This window comes from Drosophila biarmipes, chromosome 2L (genome assembly GCF_025231255.1).
Source record: "Drosophila biarmipes strain raj3 chromosome 2L, RU_DBia_V1.1, whole genome shotgun sequence".
NCBI lineage: Eukaryota > Metazoa > Arthropoda > Insecta > Diptera > Drosophilidae > Drosophila > Drosophila biarmipes.
This window is the reverse complement of record NC_066612.1, coordinates 17759803-17774654: the sequence shown is the minus strand read 5'-3', so window position 1 is coordinate 17774654 and position 14852 is coordinate 17759803. Positions and strand designations below refer to the sequence as shown.

At 44.0% G+C, this 14852-nt stretch overlaps 3 protein-coding genes across 7 annotated transcripts; 2 read left to right on the top strand and 1 right to left on the bottom strand.

The window, feature by feature from the left end:
* Positions 1-1126: 1126 nt before the first annotated feature.
* LOC108034123 (peroxisomal acyl-coenzyme A oxidase 3) lies at positions 1127-9800 on the top strand. Of its 4 annotated transcripts, none has more exons than XM_017108910.3 (6): positions 1127-1263; positions 6139-6298; positions 6729-7652; positions 8050-8175; positions 8231-8576; positions 8993-9800. In XM_017108910.3, exons 2-6 carry the CDS (start codon positions 6164-6166, stop codon positions 9541-9543), a joined length of 2082 nt encoding a protein of 693 aa, XP_016964399.1. In that variant the 5' UTR covers positions 1127-1263; positions 6139-6163; the 3' UTR covers positions 9544-9800. The 4 variants fall into 4 exon arrangements, with proteins under 4 accessions (XP_016964399.1, XP_043950478.1, XP_043950479.1 ...); XM_044094543.2 differs by having other exon boundaries at positions 1139-1255; XM_044094544.2 differs by having other exon boundaries at positions 1139-1259.
* LOC108034124 (uncharacterized) lies at positions 3668-5628 on the bottom strand. Its single transcript, XM_017108912.3, has 3 exons — positions 4744-5628; positions 4292-4487; positions 3668-4236 (listed from the first exon to the last, which is right to left on the bottom strand). The coding sequence occupies exons 1-3, from the start codon at positions 5528-5530 to the stop codon at positions 3744-3746; spliced, it is 1476 nt and encodes a 491-aa protein (XP_016964401.1). The 5' UTR covers positions 5531-5628; the 3' UTR covers positions 3668-3743.
* Positions 9801-11876: 2076 nt separating the features above from the next.
* On the top strand, positions 11877-14459 carry LOC108034239 (keratin, type II cytoskeletal 1). 2 transcript variants are annotated; one of them, XM_017109088.3, is made up of 5 exons: positions 11877-11979; positions 12837-13119; positions 13223-13297; positions 13388-13625; positions 14122-14459. In XM_017109088.3, the coding sequence occupies exons 1-5, from the start codon at positions 11919-11921 to the stop codon at positions 14341-14343; spliced, it is 879 nt and encodes a 292-aa protein (XP_016964577.1). In that variant the 5' UTR covers positions 11877-11918; the 3' UTR covers positions 14344-14459. The 2 variants fall into 2 exon arrangements, with proteins under 2 accessions (XP_016964577.1, XP_016964578.1); XM_017109089.3 differs by lacking the exon at positions 13223-13297.
* The last annotated feature ends 393 nt before the right edge of the window (positions 14460-14852 follow it).

Below are 14852 nucleotides of genomic sequence, written 5' to 3'. Positions count from 1 at the left end.
GAGTCGGTGTTTTGGATTGCCTATCTGAAGGGTTGGGCTTTCTCAGGCGGAAATTCGTTTTCGTTGTGACGGGTATAGCTGAAAGAAAGCTTTCGAAAAATGATGAGGCATACTTATGGGCTTTAAAGAACTGAAATGGTGCTTAAGAGGTACAGAGCATTGATCTTCTAATGTGTCAATCTATCAAAATAGATATCTAAAAAATATTAAAAAGCAAGAATAAGTTGGCTAAAAAATCGCAATTTAATAATAATATAGGTGTGAAAATTAGCATATCCTTAAAAAGTTTTGCTTTGTATTAGTTTTTTTTCAAAATACTATTAATCTAACATAACAATAATCTGTTGAAGGCCAAGGACAGTCTTGATAAGGCCGTTAGTCGAGACAGGAACCCTGTAGTTTTCGCTTTATGTATCTGGTTTGCGCATTCACATCTTCGCATCGCCCTCTCTCCCGTATCTTTCGGATACGATACGATACTCAGATACTTATACAGATGTACGCGATGCCGGCCGGTTAGGCACTGCCCTGTCGCCTTCTCGCTCTGGCCACAGACACCTGACATTGAGGCAGAGCACGAGGAAGAAGAGGAATCTTGGCCAGCTCTCATCGACCCACTCCCCGCCCCCACCAACAGCCCCTCTCATTAGTCAACGCACATCCCCAGAGAGAGTACACAGAAAGAAATAATGTAGATCGAAGGTCCTTAACATGCGTCTTATAATATTCTGAACAAGGTACTTAAAATGCATAGTATTTAAGTGATACTTTCAAAAATATTAATGTGAAATTAAAGATTTAAAATAGGGTTTCCTGAGCTAGATACACAAATATTCAAGGGTCAGTTGTGGATTATCAGAAATGGATTAAAATAAGCGCGTTAAATACATTTCATACCCGTTATGAGACTTTTGAAGCTAGAAACGGAGAGAGTAAAGAAGGTTTTATTCTCCCGTATATATATATTTGACTGGAATGATAACTTAAGTAGATTTTCGACAGCCATCCGGTTTCTTTCCGTGTGCCTGTGGGACTCGCCCCTATGAAAGACCGTAGGGTTCCCACACCGCCATGATTCAGGCGGCGTCTCGCTCAGCTCCGCTCATTCACTTCCCATCAGTTGGCCGTGGCGGTTCGTACTTTCCCCAATTCTCCGGTTTTGGCTCCCCGGCTCTCAGTTTTCTCGCGGTCGTGTGCCGCGCCGGTTGTTGTTGCCGTTGTTGTTCTCAGTGCTCTTTTCATTCCGCGTGCGTGGGTGTGTATGTAAGTTTTCGCTTAATTGCCATTATTTTATGAGCTCAGCCGGATAAGGGTTTTCCATTTTCGGCTCTAGTGGTGGCAAAACGCAGTTGGGAGATGGAAAAAAGGAAAGGGCGGGTCGAAGAGGAGCGCCACAGGTTGGTGGTTCGCACACAGCTGCAGCGAGAGCATCTCTCACGTGGCCAAGAGCCAGAGTTGTGACTCCGCTTCGTTTGGCTCGACTCTCTCCCGCCTTCCGGGCCCAAAACATTGCCGTTTCTACCTACTTGTTGTCTCCGCGGTGATGTAACCTGAGCCAGGGCCGAAACTGAACCGAGTCCTTAGCCAAACAATCGCAAACAGGGTGTGTTGGCAGTACAGTGAAAGCTCTGCACAAAAACTAGAAAGTTCAATTAAATGTATTGTATCTTATTTCCATAAAATATTAAAAACCATAAAATTGATCAAAAATAATCATCAGTGCTGTACCCCATTTATGGCTTAATATCATCGCTCATAACAAGTGAACTGTGCCTTAGTGAATCCCACTTTTTGAGCAATGTGTTATCATGTTGATGAGATCATGAGGAAAGTGACGATGAATTGTGGAATTGTATTTCCTTTCCCAAAAAGTCTCGAGTTTAGTGGATCGAGAAGTACGAAAACCCCCACAGAACCTTCTAGTGCACCACGATATCAGCCCAATTGGCTTGATGTGGCCACAATGGAGGGCCCTCTGTGCCGGGGTGTTGATTGTGCGCTAATTTGCCTGGGGTGTGTGTAAATAAAAGTGAAATTAGCCGCCGGCAAACTGCATTGTAATTCATTTAAAAAAGTCACCCGGGTCGCCGAGCTCCAATTCGATTGATTAAAAGGGGGAGCGTGCGAGTGTGTATATAAAAATAAAAGCGCGGCTATTTTCATGTTCAAGGTTGGCTGACAATGGGTCACCCCCATCCGATGATGGGGTGGTGGCTGGCCAACAAATTGTGACAACTCCCATCGGCACGCAACGGCGATTGGGTTGGACTAATGGGTCTTGCCCATTACATCCCCACCTGGCCACCAGTTTCGAGCGGGCTTATCACGTAAGCCAAAGGTTTGGCTGCCACTTGGCCGGCCAGCTGCTCAGTGCCGCCCCAACCGTTGCCACTTATCAGCTTGGGTTTTTCTCCATTACTTTATGAGTTTGTTTGGATTTATGCTGTACAATTCACATATTTACCTAACACGCCCCTTTTTGAAGCTATCAGCTTCTATTTCCGCTTAAAATTAGAATTATTCTGCGCCTCACACAACATCTCGAGTGCAAGCAAACAATACGGAGTGGAGCGTGGTCCCCTCGTGGTTACGCAAGAGTGTAGATTGCGGGGAATCTTGGGTACGAGTACATATCTGAGATTGCGAATTGAGTCGTGCTAATTAAGTGTAGCAGTAAACATTCTGAGAAATCCATAAAAACCGGTTTATGGCCCCTGGCTCGAGCATTTCGTCAGCGAGAAGTTCCCGAACCTAGACAATAAGAAGTTATCGCTCTGGCTGGTATAATTGTTGCTAATTGGTATAATTAGCCGATGGTTGACACCGGGTGCAGGAAAACGGAACATGAGTTCTTTCTTAATGGTTTTGTATATAACAAACTTTGTTATTTACTAAAATATATGCATTTATAGGCTGAAGTAGTCGATTTCTAAATTCAATTATTTCATATTTGTTTCTTATTCATAGATAAGCTAGCTAAAGCAGACGAGTCTAATTTCTTCAACAACCAATTTTTGCCTTATCATATAAAATGGATTTCTTAGAAACCTTTAAATGGCCAAGTCAAAGTCCACAAAACAAAGTTGACGCATAATTGAATGCAGACAGATAAGACGGTCAACAATATTGGCACTTTGCTTGTACGTTATCGAATGTGTGCCACTAGAAATCTAATTAATTGCTGATCATCCATATCGGCTATACTCCCCTTTGATGTTTTCGATTTCCAGAGTTAATAGTATAATAATTAATGATCGCTTCATGCTCGGTGCTTCTGAGTAACTGAATGACCTGGCAGAAAATGCTTGCAGTGCGGGGCCAATCAGTGATCAAATACCACAGATATCGGGAGTCAGCATATTCAAGAGTTGATAATCTTCGATATGTTTATACCCATGAGCCTTTATGGCGACACTTCATGAAGGGGAGTCCCAAATTCTGATGAGTGATGAACATTTGTCGGCGGCGTGCAAAAAACGTTAGTCAGTTGGTAACCAGAAAGCAGAATGTTATGGGGGTTAATAAAAAATGTGTTTCCTCTGACACATTTCTATAACTAGGCTGAATTCATTAAATGCCTTCTGTTTTAACCCCAACTATGTGGATCTTCTGTTAATAGGAAATTCTAGATCACCTTTCTAATGCGCTCTTCTAAAAACAACAACTGATTGCCGAAACCATTTTAATGAAACACAGTGAGCATAGAACACCTAAATTTTTTAAACCAAGTTCAGAGGACCTACTCAGATATCGCCCTCCGCCAGCTTGAATGTCTTGAGATCGAAGTCATCGTAGAGGGCCACGTCGTGGCCAGGATCCTCCTTCTCCTCGTCCAGCAGGCAGTAGATGCTGTCCGACTCCTGTTTGATGATCTCGTCGCCCAGTCGCTTCCAGAAGGGACGACAGCGGTTCTTCCACTGGCGCAGGTTGAAGAAGGCACAGTACCGCGTGGTGGAGGACTTCAGCATGGCCATGTAGAGCGGGGTGATCTCGTCGGCCATCAACTTGGCCTGCAAGTAGTTGGCCATCTTGCGGCTGTGCTGGTCGTTGAAGTCCACGTAGATGCGCTTGGCATGCTCGTAGCACTTCTTGGCAATACTCGTCTTCTGGGTGTCCTTGGCGAAGATCTTGCCCAGGTGCAGCAGAATCTCTGCCTCCAGATCCCGATGGGTGTAAAGGCGGGACAAGCGGAGAGCCCGCTTGTAGCACGAGATGGCCTTGTCCACGTTCTCGAAGCTTGGAAGGAAAGGGGTAATTGTGTACTGGGGGTCCAAAATCGATATCTACTCACATCTCAGAGCACTGTCCCTGGAACAAGTAGTACTTAATGTTCAGTTTTACAAAGCGGTACTCCGTGCAGGCCAAGATCTGGGTGCGGATCTGGTCCAGGCACTGCTGAGCCGAGTTATAGTTGCCAATCTCCATCAGGAAGTAGGCGCGCTCCAGGAAGGTGTCACAGAAGATCTCCATGTTCTTATCCCTGCCAACTGAAAGAGTTGCAAGTAGAATTGATTTTGTTTAACCCCTTTATTGAAGCAAAAGATAATTTGAAATTCAATTCAATGTGGTTCCATTAAAAGGGCTATAATAACTACGTATTAACTATGTAAATGTGGCCATATCTTTATAAATATTTTCCAATCTTTAAAAAACTCGATGACGCTATGAACATTTTAGTTCCCCATAAAGTAGCTTATCAGGGGTAAATAGAGATAGGAATCTTTCCCCGGCAGCATTACTCACTTTCCGCTATCAGGACTGTGGCTCGTCGGGCCATGGCCACCGCATCCTCGGGGTGCTGACGCACAATGGCCTTGCCCTGGATGAGGAGCTGTCTGGCCAGTTTCTGGGCCACCAGCTCGTGCAGCGTGAGGCTGCCCGCGGGCATTCCCACCTCGGCGGTCCACACGTGGCCCCTCACCAGATCCATGGCGATCTGTAGGTAATTGATGGCCGAGGTCCTTTGGCCCGTGTTCACCAGATACATGGCGTAGGAGTAGTAGATGCGCGATATGTACTCGGCGGCCTCCCGCTCCTGACCCTCGATGTTGCGGCACAGCGAGACGATGTGCTCGTTGAGGGCCACCAGGGCGTATGCGTACTTCTGGCGGTAGGGCTCCAGCAGCTGCATGGTCTCGAAGAAGAGGGCGAAGCACTTTTTGAGTCCCCGGTGCTTGTCCCGGCAAACCGCCAGTTCGGCTTCCCGCAGTCGGTCCACCATGCCGTAGAGCAGCTCCGAGTCATCGGCCAGCCGTTCCCTAATATTTAGGCTGTCGAAGAGTGCCTGCTCCTTGGTGGCCAGGCAGTGCAGGAACTCCGGCAGCATGGTGCACCCCGCCCGGCGCAACTCGTCCTCCAGGGCCTCGTAAACGGGACCCTTGATCCTGCGCGCCTGGTCGTAGGTCAGTGGGGTTATGCCCTCCCTTATCGCCTCGCGATCGAAGTTGATCTCGCGGAAGTTCCGATGCGGAAGGTTGCGCTTCACCTGGCGCGTAATCCGCACCATCTCGTTCTGCCAATGTGTGGACATGGTCGGGCCTCAAAGAGTTTTCTGGACTTTGTACTGATTAGTTTATGGGGACAGTTTAGCTTGCTGTATGTTTTCAGCGTTTGACAGTTGTATGTATTTTATTATGAACACATCGGAAATTATAAGGCACCGACTTGGCAAATTAATTATTGATCTTCTTGGGCAGCCCAAGCCAAGCGCTAAAAAACCGTCCTGAACCTGAAAATGAATAAAATTAATTTCTAAGAATTTAAAAATGTGGTTTGGGTCCAGGCTCGAACGTGGGGCTGCGAAACACACTGAGACTGTTCCCAGTGGTTCACAACTCCACTGTGCAGACGGTTTGACAATGACTGTGACTGCCCCTCTTAGCTGTGAACAGTGGCTGACAAACCGCTTAGCCGCTGAACAGAGCCTCCCAAACCACCGCCTCTTGAGGTTTTCCTTTCTAGGGCTTCAGTTGACTGCACGCTCGCAGATAGTGCAGTCAGTTCGAGTGCTCCACTTGTGGGCTGCGCTGTCTGGTCGCTTTGGGCCTTTTAAGCATTGGCTTTAGATCGCATTCGTTCTATAGCCAATCGACCGTCGACAGCTCCACTGATCCGCCAAATTGTCCACTTCCTTTCTAGAACCCAAGTCAAACAAAATCACACAATGGCCAGCGAGGACACGAGCTTCATTCCCGATCTCCCCAGCGGCGGACCGTTGGCCGCCTACCGAAAGAGGGCCAACTTCGACTGGAAGCGACTGCGCCTCATATTCGAAAAGGAGCAGGGCTTGCGCATTAAGGTGAGTGGATCGCGGATGTATCTGATAAAGAGGAACCATTTTTGAGGGCTCTTACCTTACATAACAGCTTATCAAATCGTAGAGCCTTGGTTTAACTCTCTAGATTCGGTGCCGTCAATTGATTTCATTATCCAATAATGAGTTGAGGAACTTTTGACAGCCATTTTCAGAACTGCGCTTAGCAACAAAACAAAGTGCAAGTGTGACGAAGTAATTTCTCACTGATGAAGTAAAGAATACATGTTTAATGTTCTATATTTTAGCAGCGTTTTTTAAGTACACTTGTGCTTTAATTTAATTTTTAATACTTTATATATTATATTAAAATGAACTAAATGAAAGAGGCTTTCCTTGAAAATCCCTACAGAACAGAGTTAAAATAAATAATTAAAATATAACTATTATTCACGAACCCCCTTCCCACTTGCAGTACAAGGTGTGGCGCCGTTTGGAGAACGATCCCCTCTTCGCCCACCCCTCCCGCACGCTGCCCATGGACGAGCAGAAGCGCCTGTGCGCCATGCAGGTGAACCGCATGAAGCACCTGGACCTGGTGCCCAAGGAGATCGAGCGCCTGAGCTTCTCGGCCAAGACCAAGTACCTGATGTACATCAACGAGGCGCTGGCCTGCTACTCACCGAGCTTGTCCGTGAAGATTGCCTTGGGAGTGGGGCTGTTCAACAACGCCATCCGCGCCATGGGCACCGAGAAGCACACGAAGTACATCGAGGCTGCGTGGAACCGGGAGGTGATCACCTGCCTGGCCGTCACGGAACTTTCGCACGGCAGCAACACGAAGAGCATCCGGACGACGGCCACCTACGACCCCAGCACGCAGGAGTTTGTGATCAACACGCCCGACTTCGAGGCGGCCAAGTGCTGGGTGGGCAATCTGGGAAAAACCGCCACGGTGGCCATGACCTTCGCCAATCTGTACACAGCCGACGGTGAGAACCACGGGCTGCACGGCTTCCTCATTCCCATTCGCGATCCCAAGACCCTGCTCTCCTACCCGGGAGTGCTGGTGGGCGACATTGGCGAGAAGTGTGGCCTGAATGGCATCGACAATGGCTTCGTGGTGTTCACCAACTATCGCATTCCCCGCGACAATCTCCTCAACCGCACCAGCGACGTGACGCCCGAGGGCGTGTACGAAAGTGTGTTCACCGAGCCCGGAAAGGTCCTGGGGGCGGCTCTCGAGAGCTTCTCCGCCGGACGCATCGGCATAATGCAGGAGTCGGCCAACACCTTGTGCAGTGCCGCCGTAATCGCCGTGCGATATGCCGCCGTGCGCAAGCAGTTTGGCCCGGAGCGCCAGGGCGAGGAGGTGGCCATCCTGGAGTACCAGCTGCATGTAAGTAACGTCCTTAAAATTACATTTTTAATTAAATTCATACTTTAAGGACCTTTAGTATTGAAGTCTTAGTAAGTTTAAGAATTGGAACTCCCAGTGGCTTTGCTGAAATTAACTACTATATCTTATTCTATCTGAAATCCCTTTGTATGTTACAATACTTTAACCGTTGTATAAATAAAGTAGTTAATTTAAGATAAGGTCCTAACCAGCTTAATATTAACATTTAGCAAATTGAGTTCGAGTAAAGTAAATTTATATATTTCAAGTTAATTAACAATTACAAGCGTATACAGTAAAAACTGCCAGGACTGGTTTTCTTAAACCAATAATATATTTATACTTGTTGTCTCTGTTTTTTTCTTAATGCATTGTATTTGTATTTTCGCACCCACAGCAATATCGCATCTTCCCCTATTTGGCTGCTGCCTGCGTCCAAAAAATCGCCACCGAAGAGCTGACAATCACTTACATGGAGATCATAGCGCGTTCCCAGGCGGACTCGAATGGCTTTGATATTTTGGTGGGTCATCCTGGTACCTAATCTTTTATCCAATTTAATGCAATGACTGTTTCAGACCCAGAATGCGGCCGAGATCCACGCCCTGATCTCCTCGTCGAAGCCTCTGATCACGTGGGCAGCTCGGGATGCCATCCAGGAGGCGCGCGAAGCCTGCGGAGGTCACGGCTACTTGGCAGCCGCCAAACTGGGCCAGATGCGCACCGACCACGATCCCCTGTGCACCTACGAGGGCGACAACAATGTGCTGGGCCAACAGGCATCCAACTGGCTGCTCCGCCAGTGGAGCGCCAAGCAACTGGAGACGCCCATTGGCAGCGTGAAGTTCCTGGAGCAGCGAGCGGAGTTGCTGGCCCTCAACTATGCCTCCTTGGTGCAGAAGACACCGATAACCAGCTGGCAATGTAAGTCGATAAGTTCTTTAGATTTATTATAAGGAAGATCATAAAATCATAGTGTCATTAGCCTAATAATTAATAAGCCGCCTTATAAATCACATGTTCTTTAAGGCTTATAATAACATCGACCTATAAGTCGAGCTGTTCACCTTGCTCTATAAGAGTTCATTTTAAATATTTATTTAACCCAAGTTTATCATTTTGTTTATTGCATTTTAATTTTTCTTTTTTTTTTGTTAGGGTTACATACATACTTTGTTTTTTAACTACAACTTTTTTACGTCAAAAATCAGTTTTTCATTAAATAAAAAGACTTGGTATTTCAACTAACTTATAAATTTAAGGCTATACACTTAATGCTAAATTCTGGTAGCAAAGTGAGTCGTTTTTATTGAATTTTATTAATTAAAAATATGTTTTAGTCTCGCTCAGGTGCTACGAGTGGCTGTTGTGCCACCTGATGGCCCAGACCACGGCTCACATCGAGGGCCAGTTGGCGGCGGGGAGCAGTCGCTTCGAGGCGCGCAACAACTCCCAGGTGGCCGGAGCACGGGAGCTGTCCCTGGCCTACGCCGAGTACTACGCCCTGACGCGATATGTGGACCATGTCAGCACACTGAAGGTGGAGGCTCCATATGCCTCGGTTCTGCGCCTGCTCTACGACATCTACGCCATGTGGCTGCTGGAGAAGCACATGACATCCTTCTACGTGGGTGGCTTTGCTGCTGGCCGGGATTTCTCGGCTGCAGTGCGTCAGCTCCTGCTGGACAGTTGCCTGAAACTGAAGGATGTGGCTGTGAGCATAGCGGACGCCATTTCGCCACCCGATTTTGCCCTGAATTCGGTGATTGCCCGGGCGGATGGTCTGCTCTACGAGAACTTGCAAAACGAATTTATGACCAATGAGGGGGCCTTCCAGCGACCCTCCTGGTGGCGTGACGTCATCATACCACAGGCCCAGTCGAAACTTTGAGGACTCCCACCGACTTTTCCAGGAGACGAGGATGAAGACAAGTGCCTGACTTGGGAATTGTATGCCAAGTATAATTGTAATTGTTATTGCCTCATTGGTTATCAGGTATTACGGCAGACTACATTCTCATGGATCCCAGTAAACGTTTTTTATCATACACCAACTATAGCACACATTCGAGTATTTCAAGATCAAATCTGTTACTAGTTTACGGTTAAACGAGTTGAATAAAAACATATACAATCGAGTTAAATAAATCCATGGATAAAAACTGTTTATTAAGGGGATTTAACATAATAATTGTTCAATCTTTCATTTAATGGAGGTTTTCTTTGCAAAGTTAAGGGCCATGAAATATTTTAATTACAGGAAGGTAAAAGAGTTTTTATTATTTGTATATAATATTAAAATTAATGTAAGTTCTTTAAAAATAATATTAGTAGCTGGTACATAAAGTATTTTAAAATAATATTTTATAGGATAGGATATTTATAACTTATGTAAAAAGTTTCTGGAATCAATCGGAAAAGCGAAACAATAACTATTAATAAAAGATGCAATTTATATTATTTTAATGAGTTCTTTAAAATAATGTATTGTACTCAGTACAAAAAGTATTTGAAAAATCATATTTGATATTTTAAAAATGTTTTGTAGTCCCTTTTTAACTAATACCTAAAGCTAATTTAAAAGTAGGGCTTCGATCTGCAAAGTGAAACAATAACTACTGTTTAATATGATTATTCAGCCAGCGAGCCTCCCGTTCATAATGAATCCCCGAGGCGGGTGATTCGGTAAGCGGCGTCTCGTTTCGACTCTCTGGGCGGTGTCATCGCGCGGCGTCATCGCTACGGGCAGTCCACAGGTGCCGGATCGCTTATAAGAGGACCTGGACCCACCTGTTCCGACTCAGACGTTGATCAGTGGTCGCCCAGTGAAGAAGACCCGAGAGTGCGAGATCGAGAAACAGAACTGGTCAAGAATCAAGAATCGCGTCGTAAACAAATCAAGTGAGTCGTGCTCCCTGTGTTTCTGTATCTGTACTTGCGGGCTGAGAACCCGAGAACCCATTGGGACTCTCTATCTATATAAAAATAGTCCCCTCTCCGGCGATCTCGGCAATATAACATCGATAGTTTTGCCAATTTGTTGCGCAGTTTTGGTTCCGTATTGGCAAGTGTATGTGGTGTGTGGCAATGTCCGTCTTATCAGCGCGATTTCGATGATGTTCTATGGGAGATCTCGCTTGAAACAGTTCGGCGATCAGAAAAGTCAGGGGCGGAATAACAGAACACGTTCGTTCATCGGGAGTGCTCCTCAGTCGAGTTCCTTTGTTTCAGCAGGGCCGTGCAAAAAGTTGTTAATTATAGATACTTCATTTACCAAAAAAATAATAAAATTATTCATCATCTTCAGACCGGTTGCTCGGCTTGAAGTCATTCAATTAGAACACCCCAATTGTTGAAAGCAAAAAGCCCCGCTCCAATGGCAACTTGAAAAACTTCTGTAAAAAATGACAAACAAAATCAGATTGGAATATAAATGCGCACCAAAATATACAGATGGCAGGCAAAAAGGGAAACACAAATGAAATAATGAAACAAAACATTCAATATCAGTTTCTAAACGCTGAACAAATTAGTGGGAACCGGTTCGCTCGCCTCTTTTTCTCTATTTGGGCAGCCGAACAAACGAATCGAGTCAATAATATACAGAGTCATATGGAGATCCATTAATTTACATTTTGGGGATTTCTGTTTTCGATGCGGTTGGCCGGGCCTGCCTCCCTCTAACCGGCCCCGAGATTTCTTTTCGCCAATTCATTATTGAAAAATCGTGTAAGGGCAATTAGTTGTGGGCTGGGCCAGGGAAATAAATATGAAACGCTTGTAATTGCGGACTATGGGGTGTACCTTCGTGGCCAGGATGGGCAGGGGGATGCAGTGAAGCCAATGACCCTCGGCCGCGCATCCAAGAATCGATTACTGGGAGTGCATCCCCTGGCCCTGCCCAGATTACCGGCTTATGCAAGCGGATTTATGGATTCTGCCCGGGGGCGGCTAATGACAATGGGTGTGAGAGCCTCAGTGTCGGGGAACAATGAGCCAGCAAGTCCCAGTCATTAGCAGGGGCTTCTGGGCAAACTTCAGATCTGATCTTGCATAAGATAAGTCATCTCGCCATCTGTATGCGAGTATATCCATTTCCGCCTTGGTCTTAGGCACACAAATTAATAGGCCCTTAATATGCATCGCTGGTCCCAAACAAGTTATATTTACAACACTTTTCGAACCAGTTCTTAATGACTTCTTTGCTTTATTTTAACTCCCCAGCTGAAACTTCAAAGTCAACTTCGCAGATGCCAGTTAAATAAGATGTGGAAAATTCTGATTATTTGTGTGGTGATGAGTGCCCTGAATCAAGAATCATCTGGGGGTAAGAAACCTAAATGTATATCATTCCGTTTAAAATATTTTCTTGCACTTGAAAAATACTAATTATAAAATACGTTTAAGCTTTGCTGAATATATGAGCACGGTTCATTGAACAGATTGGGGTTTTCAAGAAACAACAAATACGTATACGACAGCTTTAATGTTTTTGAATTAAGATTTTTTGCATTTTAATAATAATAAAAGAATAATTTTGAAGAAAAATAAATTAAAATCAATATAAATGTAATATACAGTCAAAAACAATTATGTTATCTTGCATAAAACTTTAAAACAAGCTATGAATCACCAGATTATTAGTCTTTTTAGAGATCTGGAAATAGTGGCTCACTTTTTAAATATATATTACATAAGTGCACATTGATTTTTGCATTTTAATAATAATAAAAGAAGAATTTTGAAGAAAAATAAATTAAAATCAATATAAATGTAATATACAGTCGAAAACAATTATGTTATCTTGCATATATGTCTTTAAAACAAGCTATGAATCACCAGATTATTAGTCTTTTTAGAGATCTGAAAATAGTGGCTCACTTTTTAAATATATATTACATAAGTGCACATTGATTTTTTGCATTTTAATAATAATAAAAGAAGAATTTTAAAGAAAAATAAATAAAAATCAATAAAAATGTAATATACAGTCGAAAACAATTTTGTTAGGTTAATCCTGCATATATGTTTCTTAAAGCAAGCTATGAATCACCAGATTATTAGTCTTTTTAGAGATCTGAAAATAGTGGCTCACTTTTTAAATATATATTACATAAGTGTAAATTTTAAAGTTAATGAAGTTATTTAAAATTCCTTTTACATTTTGGGACATTTACCTTTCAGCTAACTCGAGATCGAGCAGAAGGCGTCGCGCCTACGCAGGAGGATACGCGGGAGGATTTGCCAGCAGTGGAGGAGGAGCCGGTGGCTATACGGGATCCTATAACAGCGGCGGTGGCGGCGTTGGACACAGCAGCTATGCGGGAACTGGTTACGGAGGAGGTGCTGGCTACTACGACTACGACGACTATGGTGGCAGCTCGCCCAACTTTGGCATAATCGACCCCTACCTTTTCCACCAGCAGCTGACGAACCACATCCTGGCCCAGAACTATGCCAACCAACAGTGAGCATCGAACTTATTCGGGGACTGCTTTGGCTTGAGGTCTCGGGTGGTCGTATGGCGGGCTAAGGGTTAACTTAACGCTTGAATCTATCTGTTCTTGTAGAGCTGTAACGGGATTGGCCACGGCTGGCAATGCTTACGCATCTGCGGATGCTTCTCTAGTCGACGACAACGATCTGTAATTACCACTAGCTAGTTCTTAACTAATCCCAATACTAATATACAGGGGTCTTTCATCAACAATTCCTTAATATGTTATGCCTTGCAGTCGCATCCAGCAGCAGATTGCCGCCCAGCAGGCCTACCATGATAATCTAGTGCGCCAGAATCGCTATAGAGGAGGTTCGAGCTCGGCGTCAGGATCAGCCTCATCTTCAGGATCGGGCTCAGGATCTGGTTACGGATCCTACAACTCACATCGATATGCACCCAGCTTTGCTTCCGCCTCGGGATCTATCGGACCCAACGGCTTCCGCCAGACGGCCTTTATTAACCCACCCAATCCTGTAAGTGATTTACCTTTTTTGACTACGAACATTTTTTAAGAACATAAAAAAATGGTACGAATTATATTAGTACATTTCACCTACTACTTTATTTTGTAGTAACGCAGTCGAGTAAATTTGATTATGTTTACAATAATCTTACCTAGAACAATATTGACTTTAACTTGTATGTATAATGTATAAAAATAAAAATAAATAATTTATTGTTTAAGACAGTCTAGGCACAGCTTTACGACTATAAAAATACGAAGGCCTAAAATTGTAATTAGTGATGTTCGACCTTACAGAATGTATAGAATATGATAAGATATAAATAGTAGGTTTTTTTTAAACGGAAGGTAAAGGATGTTGGAAATATGTCTTAGCTTTAACCGCTTCCTTTTGTCAATAGAAATTATAATTTTGTCAATGAAACACATACAAAATATATAAAAATTAAAATTTAAAATTAAATATTAGTTAAATATTAATATTAATCAAAATTCCCTATCTACAGGCCTCTCCCAATATCGTAAATCGCTTTGGAGGCGGAAGCGGCGGTGGCTCCTCTTTCTCCAGTTCCAGCAGCTCCGGAGGAGGCAGTGGTGGCGGCGGTGGCTACAAGGGCGTTTCGGTGTCATCCTACAGCCACAGCAACGGAGATGGAACCAGCCGACGTGGAGCCCAGACCACTGTCAACGACAACGGAAAGGTCACCTCGTACTCGGTGCACTCTTAGGATGGTGGACGAATCTCCGGCTAGGCTAACATCTACTCCGGTCTAACAAAGCTTACCGAACCCCTTTAATAGGTATACAAAAATATATAAAATAAATATACGTGTATTTTATTGTACGCTCACGGACTTTCTTATCGGCGGGATTTCTATTGGGTTTCTAATAAAAAGCTTTCTTTAATTAGAAAGTTTCTCTCTTACCCTCGCATAGACAAAAAATATGCGAAGCTTGTTCATTGACCTTGATTTTGACTGCCTAAGTGGCACATAAATATTTTATTTGATAAGGTACGAATAAAAATAAATCTAGTATACGTAATTAGTACATGAATTTTGTATGCCATTTTGAAAGATTATTTTTATTGTTTTGAATCTGTGTTTTCTTTTTTTTTTGACTGATGAGCGTATCAAAGGTGACCGGAAAAAGTCTATCGCATCACAATTGATTCTATATAAAATGGCTAAATTTCAAGATCGTTTTCTTTATTCGAGTTTGAGTGAAACGGGAGCCG